Genomic DNA, 13,091 nt, shown 5'->3' with positions numbered 1-13,091 from the left:
TATATGGTAAATAAATTTCCTCTAGTAAGTCAGGGGGTTAACATAGTAAGTTCTGTTCTGGACAGTATCCTTTCAGAACAACTTTCCTGGGCCTTTTCTGATAATCTGTATGTTGAGAAGGCCACGGAGTATGAACAAGGATTTTTAGCCATGTGCATTTCATGCCGTTAATATTAGGGCAAATTACTTTAGGTGTCCTATGAGGGGACTGCTAATTCTCCAGCAAAGATTAGACCAAGCGGAACCATTTTAGAGTGGTGATGTTACCTTTTCATTGTGCTGGAGTGAGTCTTCTGCAGATGAATCCTATTCAGCCTAAATAGTTCAAGTATTCAGTCTTTCCACGAGAGTCAGGTGGATGCATTTGAGCAGACAGTCTCAGGTATAAAAATAAGAACTTAAAAAGCTAGTGGAGGGTGGAGTTCACAAAACTGCTGAGCTCTTTAGGCGCACATTACCTATCTGTAAGTAAATACAAATTTACAGTAGCAGTAATTGGAGAACATTTCCACAGATGAAGGAGCCGATCACTGATATGAGGATATCTGACATAATGGATGTCTATGAGCAGAAGCTGTCGGCATTAGCAGTGAGTGCAACCTAATGTGTATGGGTACGTTGCTGTCTGTACATTCAGAAAATGTTATTGAAAAATGTTCTTCCCATGTACAGTCTAAAGAAACTAGGCTGCAAGACCTTCTGGAAGCAAAGGCACTAGCTCTGGCTCAGGCGGATAGGTTGATGGCTCAGTACAGATGTCAGAGAGCCCAGGCTGAGTCTGAGGTAAGTACAGGAGCTTCCTTCTGGGACTCTGGGGTGGGGCTGAGTAACAATTGTCTGAGTAGCTGTAGCTGTGATTGCATGTGTGCAAACTATGCTGCTTAGCTGTAAGCTATGCTTGTGAGTTAGGGCAGTCTTAATTTTCATCATAAACATCCTGTTTTCCTCTGGATTGTTCTTTGGAACAGTTTTCTCTTTTATGTCCTTTCCCTTATAGGAAGTCAACAAAACTAACCTACTGTACTGATTATCGTTTGTTAATCATTAGTGTTAATTTAAGGGTAGTAATCTTGAAAATTAATAAAGCCACTTACTAGAGTTCTATATAGAATTTGCTGCTATATGAAGAACTGTTTCCTGGTTGTGCCTTTTAATCACTTGTCAAAGATGAACTTTCAAATAAAGCTTGCTTCCATGGGGTATGTATTTCAGGTGTGCATTGAAAACTCAGAATAATTTCTATTCTTTAAAGGTTATAATAAAGATTGGGCTGCACATTACTAAATCCATAGCTAAAATGTATTATCTTTTACTTTCTTCTTCCCTCTTTCCTCACACTGTCTATAAAGGGAGCTAAATGAATTTAGTGAACAAATTAATTTGTAGTTAACGTTAGGTGAGAGAAATCCTTTTCTTTGATGTAGCTGATGTCATTTTAGTGTTAGATCTATGGCCTCAAATATGCCTACTACAAAGTGACTTGTGAAACAGAATTGCTTGTAATTGTGGGGTTATTTTTGGTGGGGGGTGTCTTTCCACTCAAAGGCAAGAACTCTTGCTGCAATGTTGAAGGATGCAGAACGAAAAAATGAAGAACTTAACGATTTGCTGAAAGCTCAGCAGGTAGAATCTGAAAGAGCGCAGACTGATATTGAACAGCTCTTTCAACACAACAGGAAATTACAAACAGTTGCTGAAGAACATGAAATACTGAAAAAATCCTCTGTCGATCTTCTTCAAAGGTAAGGCGCATAAGATCTCTAAGCAGATACTTTGTATTCAGAGAGAGATGAAGCCCTTTACTGGGCTAAACACATTAGAAGGGCAACTTTACATGCTACTTCATGGTTTTAAGTGAAAAATTCATTATTTTTTCTTCTATATGCTTGTCAATGAGATTAACTTAGGTCATTCAAGAGCTTACTATGTGAAATGGAGTGAGAACTGAAATTGTAGATGTTGAAGGTCCAGTTCAGGAAATAGCATGAACTTTGTATAAAAGGGAGCATTGTTCTCTAAAACAGAATTAACAATGCTTAGTTTCTATTAGTTTATACCGTACTGTTGGCTTCTTTCTTTGATCTTATATGCTGTCTTTGACATGCTATAAATAGTCTGGAGAAGCAGCCAATAGAGTATGTCTGCATAAGGTAGGAACTTGCATTTTTGATCACTTCTATAGCAAATTTGACTGAAATTAGGTAAAAGTGGTGTAGGGAGGAAGGAGGCACCTTGTGTGTCCTGAATTCTTTATAAACGTTATTTCTTTAGGATCTTAAGCTAAAAAAGGACACGTGAGACACAAAGTACATAGAGATAGAAACTTTATGAAAATAGAACATGCTTTGGAAGAATAAAGGCTTAAAAGAGCTTTGGCTTTTCAACTCACATGAGCTGGTCTCATCATCACTAGGTGTCAGCAAGGTAAAGAAGCTGATAAAATTGAGAGCAAGTTTCTTGCTTAATAATGGGAGCAGTATTATATTAGACAATTCTGAAGGCATATTGCTGCCAATAAGGGAGTCATTGAGGGAGGAAAAATGTATCAAACTTTTGTCCATTATGGGGTTTCTTGAATAAATATCTAATATGGTTACTGTGGAAGTGCCTCCTTTTTTGCTTGAATTGTATGCAGCCATACACTCTGAACATGTATTTGACTAATTAATGTGAAACAAACCAGCCTCAATCTAGTATCTTTAGCAGTTGTAAATTCTCCAAAGTAGGAATAAAATAGCTTTCCAATTCTTACAATGTGTTTATAAAGCATAAACTTGCTTTCTAAACAATCTGCACTCTTTAAATATACTGTTCCTTAAAAACAATCAGATAACTGACATCAGGGGATAGAATTTTCCTTTTGATAGGAAAGTAGGAAAACATTTGCTTAGAGCATGAGATCTGCCTCAAACTTGTATTAAATGCATATTGCAGTGTCTTCAGTATGTTCAGTTTTTAGTATCACTAGACAACTAGGAGTCATAGACTGACTCAACAAGTCTCTTAAAGATGACTGCAAATAGCTAATTTATAACAGTTTGTGTATGTCAGATTTCTAAAGGCATCTGTATGTTTTGTCAGTTCCTAAGTGTTTTTTACTGGGGGAAGGTTGCTACCTGCTTGTTAATAACTAAGGATATGTAAGGGATCCACTGAAGCTTGGCTTCGTTTTTTTCTTCCTCCAGGTATGTTCATTTAAAAAACAAAATAAAAAAAAAAACCCAACACCCAAACAACAAACTACCACCAAAAGAATCCTCAGCCGGACCTGCCCCAAACCACCTTGCTTATAGCTTGAGTGGGATGATTGCACACATGATGTCAAGTATTTTTATTTTACAAATTATTAAAGTAAGAGCTCTTCAAAAGCACTTATACTCTTCAACCATAACCCCCTAATTCATTTGTAGGTATGAAACAACTGAAAGACAATATAAAGATCTACAGATTACATGCAATTCACTAAATAAACAAATAGAAGCAATGATGAAACTAAATGAATCACTCAAGCAGCAGAATGACAGGTAAGTTCAATCCAGTCTTTTTAAAGCAAATTAAAGATAAACAGTAAAAGTAAATAGCACTTTAGTCTCAGTTTTTCAGTTGTGCTTTAAGTAACATCTGAGAAGTAGAGTTAGAAGAAGCAAAAGATGTTTCTGTATTATTTTATACATGTATGTTAGATGAAAATCCATAGGTAATGACTTTGGTTTATTTTGTTTGTTCCTGTATTGGTTGGGGGTGGGGAGGAATGCCCACAGACTTCAGTGACAGTAGAAATTAAAAAGAGCAGTGAAGACAACCCAATTCTTAGGTGCATTTGAGAGGGTGGGGAGGTGTCTTTTTGGTTGTTGTTGAATTCTTAAATGATGTTATCACACAAAGATTTTCACATATTCCCTTTTAGCCTGCAAGGTTTCTCTGTAATGTTATCAGATAAGAAAAAAAACAACCCTACTAAACGAATACATTTAAAAATTATATTGGAAATAGTGATGGTTGGTATTCTGTCTGTGGTATAAAACATCATTCCTCAACCATAAAACTAGCATTACTTACATCTTCTTGAGGACTAATTATATTTTTTTTTTCCTTTTTGATGGCTTAAAATAGAGGTGTGATGTACCTTTCACCAAGGTAACTAAGGGAATAGGGTTACTATTTCAGAAATTTTATTTAATACTTAATTTTGCAGAAGATATCTTTAAAATATGCTCAGAGGCAGGCCTTGTATTCAGTTTAGAAATAAAATGCTATTCTTGGTTTTACTTACAAAGTTCACTTCATCCTTCCAGGCTCTTGCCTTGTCAGTAATCAGAGCAGTCCAAATCACTGCCTTGAGTTCTGATTCAAATGGAAAAATTTTCATACCGATACATTAGTCTGCTACTGAATAAATTTGGAATCTTACTTTCACTGGTGCAATATGCAGCTCAGTGTAATTGGGGAGATAGTCTGATGAAAGCTGCCCCTTTTTAAAGGCAAGTTGGCAGAGCAGTTATTATATAGATGTTCTAGAACTGCCACAAATAAAATGGAGACCATGGAAATACAGTCCTCCTCCTCTCTTGCTAGAGGCTGCAGCTTAGAAAATAGTAGATAGGAAGTGGGTAAACAAGAGTGCAGCAGATGCCATCTAGGCAAAGCAAGTGGCAGTTAGATTTTTGCCTTAGAAATTAGGCTAGCTAGTAATGGAAAAAGTAGATTAGCTTCACAGAGTATAAAGTGCTCAGGTTATAGCTATAATGCTGGTAGATGACAGTACCGATATATTAAATGATTGTGGAAACTAAATATTATCCTAACTAGTGAGGACTGCAGCAGATGTATAATGGGTTACAGCGATATCTTCTGAAATGGTTTTTGAGTGTTGTGTGACAATCTGGAAGATGTTCAGAATGGCACTGGAAAATCCTTACACATAGATGTGCTTGCATGGATAATACCAGAAAGGTTTTACTAATGGTATTGTCAATTCACAGAATCACAGAATTGTATAGGTTGGAAAAGAACTCTAAGATCATCTAGTCCAACTGTAAACCTAGACCACCTAGTCCAAGGTGGTCCTTGACCATCTAGTCCAAGACCACCACTATACCATGTCCCTAAGCACCTCATCCAAACGTCTTTTAAATACCTCCAGGGATGGCGACTCAACCACTTCCCTGGGCAGCCTGTTCCAATGCTTGATAACCTTTTCAGTGAAGTAAAATTTCCTAATATCCAGTGTTAAATCTCCCCTGGCACAACCTGAGGCCATTCCCTCTCATCCTATCACTTCTTACGTGGGAGAAGAGACCGACACCCACCTCTATATAACCTCCTTTCAGGTGGTTGTAGAGAGGGATAAGGTCTCCCCTCAGCCTCCTTTTCTCCAGGCTAAACAACCCCAATTCCCTCAGCTGCCTCCTCATCAGACTTGTGCTCTAGACCCGTCACCAGCTTCATTGCTCTTCTCTGGACGTGCTCCAGCACCTCAGTGTCTTTCTTGTTAGTGAGGGGCCCAAAACTGAACACAGTAGTCGAGGTGCGGCCTCACCAGTGCCAAGTACAGGGGGCATGATCACTTCCCTACTCCTGCTGGCCACACTATTTTTGATACAATCCAGGATGCCATTGGCCTTCTTGGCCACTTGGGCACGCTGCCAGCTCATTCAGGTGGCTGTCAACCAGCACCCCCAGGTCCTTCTCTGCTGGGCAGCTTTCCAGCCCCTCTTCCCCAAGCCCGTAGTATTGCATGGGGTTGTTGTGGCCCAAGTGCAGGATCTTGCACTTGGCCTTGTTGAACCTCATACAGTTGGCCTGGGCCCATCTATCCAGCCTGTCCAGGTCCCTCTGTAGAGCCTTCCTACCCTCAAGCAGATCAACACTCCTGCCCAACTTGGTGTCGTCTGCAAACTTACTGAGGGTGCACTCGATCCCCTCATCCAGATCATTGGTAAAGATATTAAACAGGAGTGGTCCCAGCACAGAGCCCTGGGGGACACCGCTTGTGACCGGCCGCCAACTGGAGTAAACTCTGCTCACCATCACTCTGTGGGCCCAGCCATCCAGCCATTCTTTACCCAGTGAAGAGTACACCCATCCAAGCCATGAGCAGCCAGTTTCTCCAGGAGAATGCTGTGGGAAACCATGTCAAAGTCTTTACTGAAGTCTAGGTAGACAACATCCATAGCCTTCCCCTCATCCACTAGGCGGGTCACCTTGTCATAGAAGGAGATCAGGTTGGTCAAGCAGGACCTGCCTTTCCTAAACCCATGCTGACTGGGCTTGATCGCTTGGTTATCCTCTATGTGCTGTGTGATGGCACTCAAGATGATTTGCTCCATAAGTTCCCTGGTACTGAGGTCAGGCTGACAGGCCTGTAGTTCCCCGGATCCTCCTTCTGACCTTTCTTGTAGATGGGTGTCACATTCGCTAATCTCCAGTCAACTGGGACCTCCCCAGTTAGCCAGGACTGCTGGTAAATGATGGAAAGGGGCTTGGTGAGCACTTCTGCCAGTTCCTTCAGTACTCTCAGGTGGATCTCATCAGGCCCCAGAGACTTGTGAGTGTCTAAGTGGTGCAGCAGGTCACTAACCATTTCCCCCTGGATTATGGGGGCTCCATTCTGGTCCCCATCCCTATCTTCTGAGTCGGGGGGGGGCTGGGTACCCATAGAACAATTGGCACTACTATTAAAGACTTAAGCAAAGAAGGCATTAAGTATCTCAGCCTTTTCTTCATCCTTTGTCACTGTGTTCCCTCCCCCGTCTACTAGAGGCTGGAGATTCTCCTTAGCTCTCCTTCTGCTGCTAATGTATTTGAAGTATTTTTTGTTGTCTTTTACGGCAGTAGCCAGATTGAGCTTTAGCTCGGCTTTGGCCCTTCTAATTTTCTCCCTGCTCAACCTTGCTATGCCTTTGTAGTCCTCCTGACTTGCCTGCCCCAGTCAATTCAGGAGCATGCTAAGAGTTAAAAACCCAGCATACTCAAACACTAATGGCAGTGAATTTTGACTTGGGTTGAACAACAATTTCAGTTCTATCATGGTGTTTTGAATGCTTTGTGGCTGTAAGCAAAGGCAACAATTTCTGGTGTTTAAGCTCCAGGCATGAACCTTTTCAGTAGTTTCTACCATGTGTCCATAATCAGAGAAGGGAAATGACTGTTTCATGGGGGCGGGGGGGGAATTTGTCTGTACTCATACCCTGCAAATTCATAGGTTTGTTGATTTGAAGTGCCTGATGGCAATTGGAAATGATACAAAAATCATTCTAGCTTCTTAGGACAAAGAAATGGTGGCTTATCTCATTTTGATCATTAAAATCTATTTCTCTGCAATTTTAGGACTGCTGCACAGTTGGTAGAAACTGAAGATCACAGAAAAGAATTACAGCAACAGCTACAGGAGAGAGATGGGAAAATAGAGAGTAAGTCACTTAAAGGTCAATGAATCTAGACAACTAACTGGTTAACTAGATGTTAAGTGCTCTAGATAAGCAGCTATGTCTTACTTAGTAACTTGTAAATCTTAGTTAGCCAGGGATATGTAATTTAACAGTTGAATGAAACAAATATAGATTTTTATTTTTTGAAGTGATACACAAATGTGATTTCCTAGACTATATGGACTTCACTGAATCTCTGCACAGCATCATATGTCCCTTCAGGATCTTTTTACAGCATGTCCATAGAACTATTTTCTATAGGAACTGCAAATTGCAAGAGCTTAATTTAACTCTTCTGTAAATGACTGGAAGCAACCACTAAAACTTAGCAGTAGGTGGCACTACTCAGTAATACAATTACTAGCAGCCATGTTGAGTCTAAAAAAAAAAAAAAACCAAACCCCACCAAACTTGTTTCCCAGGCAATGCAGTACCTCTTTTCTAAGTTTGGCAACCCATCTTTTAATGTGTTCATTTTCTTAAGCCTTGCAACAGAAAATAAAAGTTCTGGAAGAAAAACTGAAAGCTCAGCAGAAAGAAAAAACAGATATGGAACAAACTATAGATATTCTTAGAAAGGAATTAAGTAAAACGGAACAAGCAAGGAAGGAACTGAGTATCAAGGTAAGGAATTATTTGCACCTGCATTCTAGAGACTGGAATTTTAGCAATCTATATAACTGATAGATTTGGTAAATCGATATTTCAGTGGTAAAGTGCCTAAATAAACTAGAGCAGTCTATGTAGTGGACAAGAACAAATAATCTCAGCTTTAATTGTATACCTTTTGAGTTTTGAGCATCTGAGCTTGAATTTAAGAGAAAAGAAATTAGGGTCAGGTTCTAATGAGGCTATATGAGGGATGGTGTGTGAGTACACAAAGTTTGGAAGAAAAAAACCCCCGCCTGTAGTGCAATATTAAATAAGAGAAAGTAGCACACTCCTCTTCAGTAGTTTTCACTACTGTAAAATGTGGATTGGCTTACTTTCTCTCCTTTCTTGTGTCCTGAATTAAGGTACATATGCTACATATGTACACACCAAAATGCATCTGACTTTCTTTTTGATCTTTGAAATTCTAATATCTATTTTTATCTCTAAGAAAAATAGTGTCTTTTTTCAAAACAGCGACCACTTTGGCTATACCAAGTTAACCAGGTAATGTTTAAAAAACAAAACAAAATCCCCAAAACTTCAGTGTAGCCTATAAACTCACAAGGCAGAGATTCATTTTACATGCAAACTGATCAGCAACTGTGCAGTCTGGCAAAGCATTTGTGGTATTTGCATTCCCTGGAAACTAAGTCTAATCTCTCCAGGCAATATTATCCGGTATATAGCAAATTTCCCTTGTTCTCGGTAAATATTTACTGGTGTGGGGCTTGAAATGAAATATGGATAGCTTCACTGTGAACACTTCTGCTTAAATAGAACAATGATAACATGGGTGTTGGTGCTTTTCCGTGGTATCTAATGTTTTGAAATATGGCAGTAGCTGTAATCATTCATGTGCACCAAATGTATAGCTGAGAGATATTTCTGAAACAAGCCTGTAATTTTAAAACTGTACTTTTTAATTACTTAAATTTACCACCAGGCCACTCAGCTTTCACTGTATTGTATATGTTTTTCAGCTGATAATGGAGCAAATGATAACATTTAGTTTTTCTGCAGGCATCTTCTCTGGAAGTTCAAAAATCCCAGTTGGAAGGACGCTTGGAAGAAAAAGAAGCTCTAGTAAAACTACAGAAGGAGGAATTGAACAAACACTCCAATATGATTGCAATGATTCACAGTCTAAGTGGTGGCAAGTTAAGTGCAGAAACAGTGAACCTCACTTTATAGGGCTGTGTTGTTAAGGTTTTAGTATTTTATACATATGTATGAATATATGTAAAGATTTTTAAACTTGAAGCTAGCATACTATCTGGCTTAAATCTAAAGTAGCTTAACTGTCAATTGAGAAGAAAAAGCAGTAGTTGTGGAAGCTTTGGTCTAAAAAAAGCTGAGCTACTGATGGTCTTGGTAGAACTATTATCACCTGTATTGGGAGCTGAATGCAACTTCTGTCAGTGACTAACCTTCCTAAATATATATATAGGGAAACATAAAGCAAAACAGGAATCACTGTCAACTTTTTTGTCTGTATATTCTTCTGTTGGCTGTCTGGCAAGCAGCGTGCTTCATAGGTTAAGCACTTTTATAGTTTAATCTTGTTAACTTTGACTCTTCTGAATACCATTACTATTTCTGCAATGTTGCTTCCTCATGTCTAAGGTACAAACATAAAAATAAAATGGATTATATAAATTAGAACATATTACATTGAAAGCTGTATTTATCAGCGTATTGGTGCAAGAGCTTCGTGTAGTAAATATGTGGAGGCGTTTCTAATTATGAGGAGATACGAATTTGAGCAAGTAGAACACCACATCTGAATGACTTTTCAGCAAATAGCATCAATTAGGGAAAGCATGCTAAAATGAAATACATGAATGTGAAAATATTTCTTAAATACTAGATAATAATTCTCCTAATCCTACAACACTTCCTTTCATTCTTTAAAAAAGATCTGCACTTTTTTGACAGTCCTATCCGGTGCATGCTAGCTATTGTCAGCATTGTCACTTTCTGCTGTACACCAACATGATTTCATATATAGTTCATAGTATAACTATTTAGGTAATCTTTTTTTTAAATGTACTTTCTTATGGAAGACTAGTACTAGAATTTAATGCATGTTTTTGAGTGGCAGAACACTGTCCTTAGTTCACATGTGACATGAATAACATGTCTTTTAGCAGCTGGCAGAATTATTTCATTAGTATCTCTATTTTGATAGAACTACCAGAATTTTGGGTGATCTAATATATCTTTTTCTGTAGCATTACTGTCTTTATTTGTATCTAATTTGTAATGGCTAGATTTTAAAATACTGAGATTCTTTGTTTTTTCAGTTGTGTAATAGATATGTCTTACTGAATCTGTTCAACTCATGTCGAAGTACAGCCTTGTACATTCTGTTGCAATTATACAACACCAGATGAATTGTATCTGTTCCTGAAATATATTTTTTATAACTTAACCACAGGTAAGATTTATAGACATTCTTCTAGTATCTGTGAAGACCAGGGGAATAAAAAAAATTGTTCTATTTTCTGTGTTTTATGTATTCTCTTAAGTGAGGTAGATTATAGGGATGACTGCCAACTTTGTGCACAATACATGCAGTTTGGCTGCCTCTTTGCATAAAATGCAGTTATTGCTTAGGAAGGTAAAAAAAAGTTATCAGAATTGCTGAGGTGAGGGGTTTTGTTAGTTTTGCAAACTCAATTGGGAAAGAAAGCTTCATTAACCATAAATTTTTATTTCAGTCTAATGGGTTAAGAAATGTGAGTGTCAAAGTAAATTTGCAGATGTGGGTTCACTTCTGTTTAAGTCTTTTGGTCATGGGGAAAGGGTAAATAAATGGTGTGCTGGTTTGGGGTTTTTTTCTCCTTTTCTGCCAGAAACTGCTCATGTAAAGAAATTAAAGTAGGAAGTGTCAAGTGTGTTACTAATTAAACTGATAAATGCTGGTCTGACTTTGTTTTCAAATGGTGGAATGGGAGGGCAAAAACATCAAGCTGCTCACCAGAGTAAGGTTATGCTGTAATAAGGTTCATGTCCCTAGAAAATAGTAAACAAATCTTTGGAGTTTACATGATAGAATCCACAGTAATAAGCATGGTGTATAAATACTGATTGTTTTTTCTTTCCCTGGAAAAATGTGCTGCTTCAGTATGCTGTTCTAAGCCAAGTGTTGCTGAACTCTGGGTTGCGTGGCAAATAAATGCATGGACACATCAAGCTACTCTGACAGCATTTCTGCATTCTTTCCTGGCGGTGCTTTTCCAGTTGGTAATTAATAGTGGCTAATGGAACTAGCAACTAAATTGATGTCTGGTTAAGATTTTGTTCAAAACACATAGCTCTCTTCACTGTAGAAAACCCTGTAGATTTTTACACTTAATTCATGCAGAGAAATAGCTGTATTCTGGGGTTTTGCTTTTAGGTGTCTTTATTATCAGTGTTGAAAATAGTTCTGTAATAAGGTTCCCTGTGCAGTTTTAATATTCTTACTACATGCTGTATCCAATATGCTATTGGACTTTTTTCTTTCCCCACAGGCTCCCTCATTTAGTGCAGAGAATAGCTGGCACCAGCACAACAAATAGCTCTTCAGTAGAGTCGATTTTTAATTATCTGTGTATTATGTCAGGTTGTCAATTGCCTGTTTTACAAGTGCAGAGACTCTTGAGCTGTCTTAGTTCAGAACAACCTCATGTCTCAATATCAGGCACTCTAGTACTTCTCTGAAAGTAGCTGCCTTTTATTCTACATAATCTGGAGAAAGTTTTCCATGCAGCATGTGGTTCGATATAGCTTTGTACATATTTCAATCCTGCTGTAAAAACAATATTTCTTGTTCTGTAGTGTGTCTTTTCTGTGCTCTCTAGTTCATTTTTGGTGTATTTTTGGGGGGATAATGAGATGGTAAACAGTTTGGAGTTGATGCTCTTCAATTCATCATCTGTTGTATGCTGTCTTCATCTTACCACTCCCCTTCCCTTTGGTCTCGATTCTGTGTGCTTTGATCTTTTTCTGCTTCTCTGCTAGTGGTTTGTTTTAGGCTTTCACTTTCCCCTACTTCTGTATCTCTCCTCCTCTTTCACCACTGATTCCAAGTGACAGTGCCTACCACTTGCTCTTGCCTGGTGAAATTTCTGTCTTGTATTCAAACAGCACACAAGAAAAGCTTCCTAATTTGGATGTAGCAGAGGAGTCTTTCCCACCTCTGGGATAAAACAGGCTGTGGAATTGAACTCTGAATTTTGAATTAAATGCAGTTGATCATCCTTGCCTGTGCAGAAGATGGAACACGAAGGTTTTCCTGAACCAATTCTCATGCTGTCATTGTCCTCTCCCTATGCTTATCCCTCTTATAAATAAGACAGAACACTTTTTAAATTGGTGTGGTCAAAATATCTGTGCTGTAGTATTTGTGCTAGCATGTGCAACTTAATGTAGGCAAAAAAACCCTTTCCTCCCAGGCTTGTGAAACTTTGGCTGGAATTTTCTTAACATTAGGATGAAGTTAACATCCTGCACAAACGGTAGGACTTTTGAGCTTTACAAACTGAAAGCATGGCCTTGCTGTAGGAAGTGATCCTAAATGTAAGTGCTGGTAAGTAAGCCTCTTTAAAACAAGCAATATAATGAACAGCTTGATATGATCTTTGATAGATTTTTCAGGAAGAATTTAGTACTGATTGTGGGTAGTAGGATTTATTTAGAGATAGTGTAAACAAAATATAAAACTTTGAGTAAAAAAAGTCCAAAAACCACTTATGCTACAGTTTCAGCAGTGCCAAAAGTGTTAACTGCTGGCCAGGATTTGTCTTGTTTATGCTTAAGTTTTCTTGATTCAGAGGTACATATCTAGTTCTCTGGGAATTCTCTAGCAGTGCACTCTTCTGGAACAAGTGCAGGTCAAAAGTGGGACAAACCCCACAAACTGTGACATCCAGCTTTACAGGTTTGGTTTAAGTGTTCTTGTGAAAGATGTAAGGAGAAGTTCTCTGCTCCTTTTTCTTAGAGTTTATTGTTAGCAGCCAAGGA

At 38.4% G+C, this 13,091-nt stretch overlaps 1 protein-coding gene across 3 annotated transcripts in view; it reads left to right on the top strand.

Annotated features, from left to right (window-relative positions):
• CIP2A (cellular inhibitor of PP2A) overlaps nt 1-11,232 on the top strand; it is a 31,019-nt gene extending 19,787 nt beyond the window's left edge. For 2 of the 3 annotated variants that reach the window (XM_072884677.1, XM_072884664.1), the window contains exons 15-21: nt 515-589; nt 673-783; nt 1,546-1,742; nt 3,411-3,524; nt 7,330-7,412; nt 7,915-8,054; nt 9,105-11,232. In XM_072884677.1, coding sequence (XP_072740778.1) covers nt 515-589; nt 673-783; nt 1,546-1,742; nt 3,411-3,524; nt 7,330-7,412; nt 7,915-8,054; nt 9,105-9,275 — 891 coding nt within the window. In that variant the 3' untranslated portion in view covers nt 9,276-11,232. The remainder of the gene's footprint in view (nt 1-514; nt 590-672; nt 784-1,545; nt 1,743-3,410; nt 3,525-7,329; nt 7,413-7,914; nt 8,055-9,104) is intronic. The other variant, XM_072884670.1, reaches the window with a different exon arrangement.
• Nucleotides 11,233-13,091: the final 1,859 nt, after the last annotated feature.

Source organism: Ciconia boyciana, chromosome 1 (genome assembly GCF_034638445.1).
Source record: "Ciconia boyciana chromosome 1, ASM3463844v1, whole genome shotgun sequence".
NCBI lineage: Eukaryota > Metazoa > Chordata > Aves > Ciconiiformes > Ciconiidae > Ciconia > Ciconia boyciana.
Note: the sequence above shows the minus strand (reverse complement) of the source record. Positions and strands in the feature narration are given on the sequence as shown.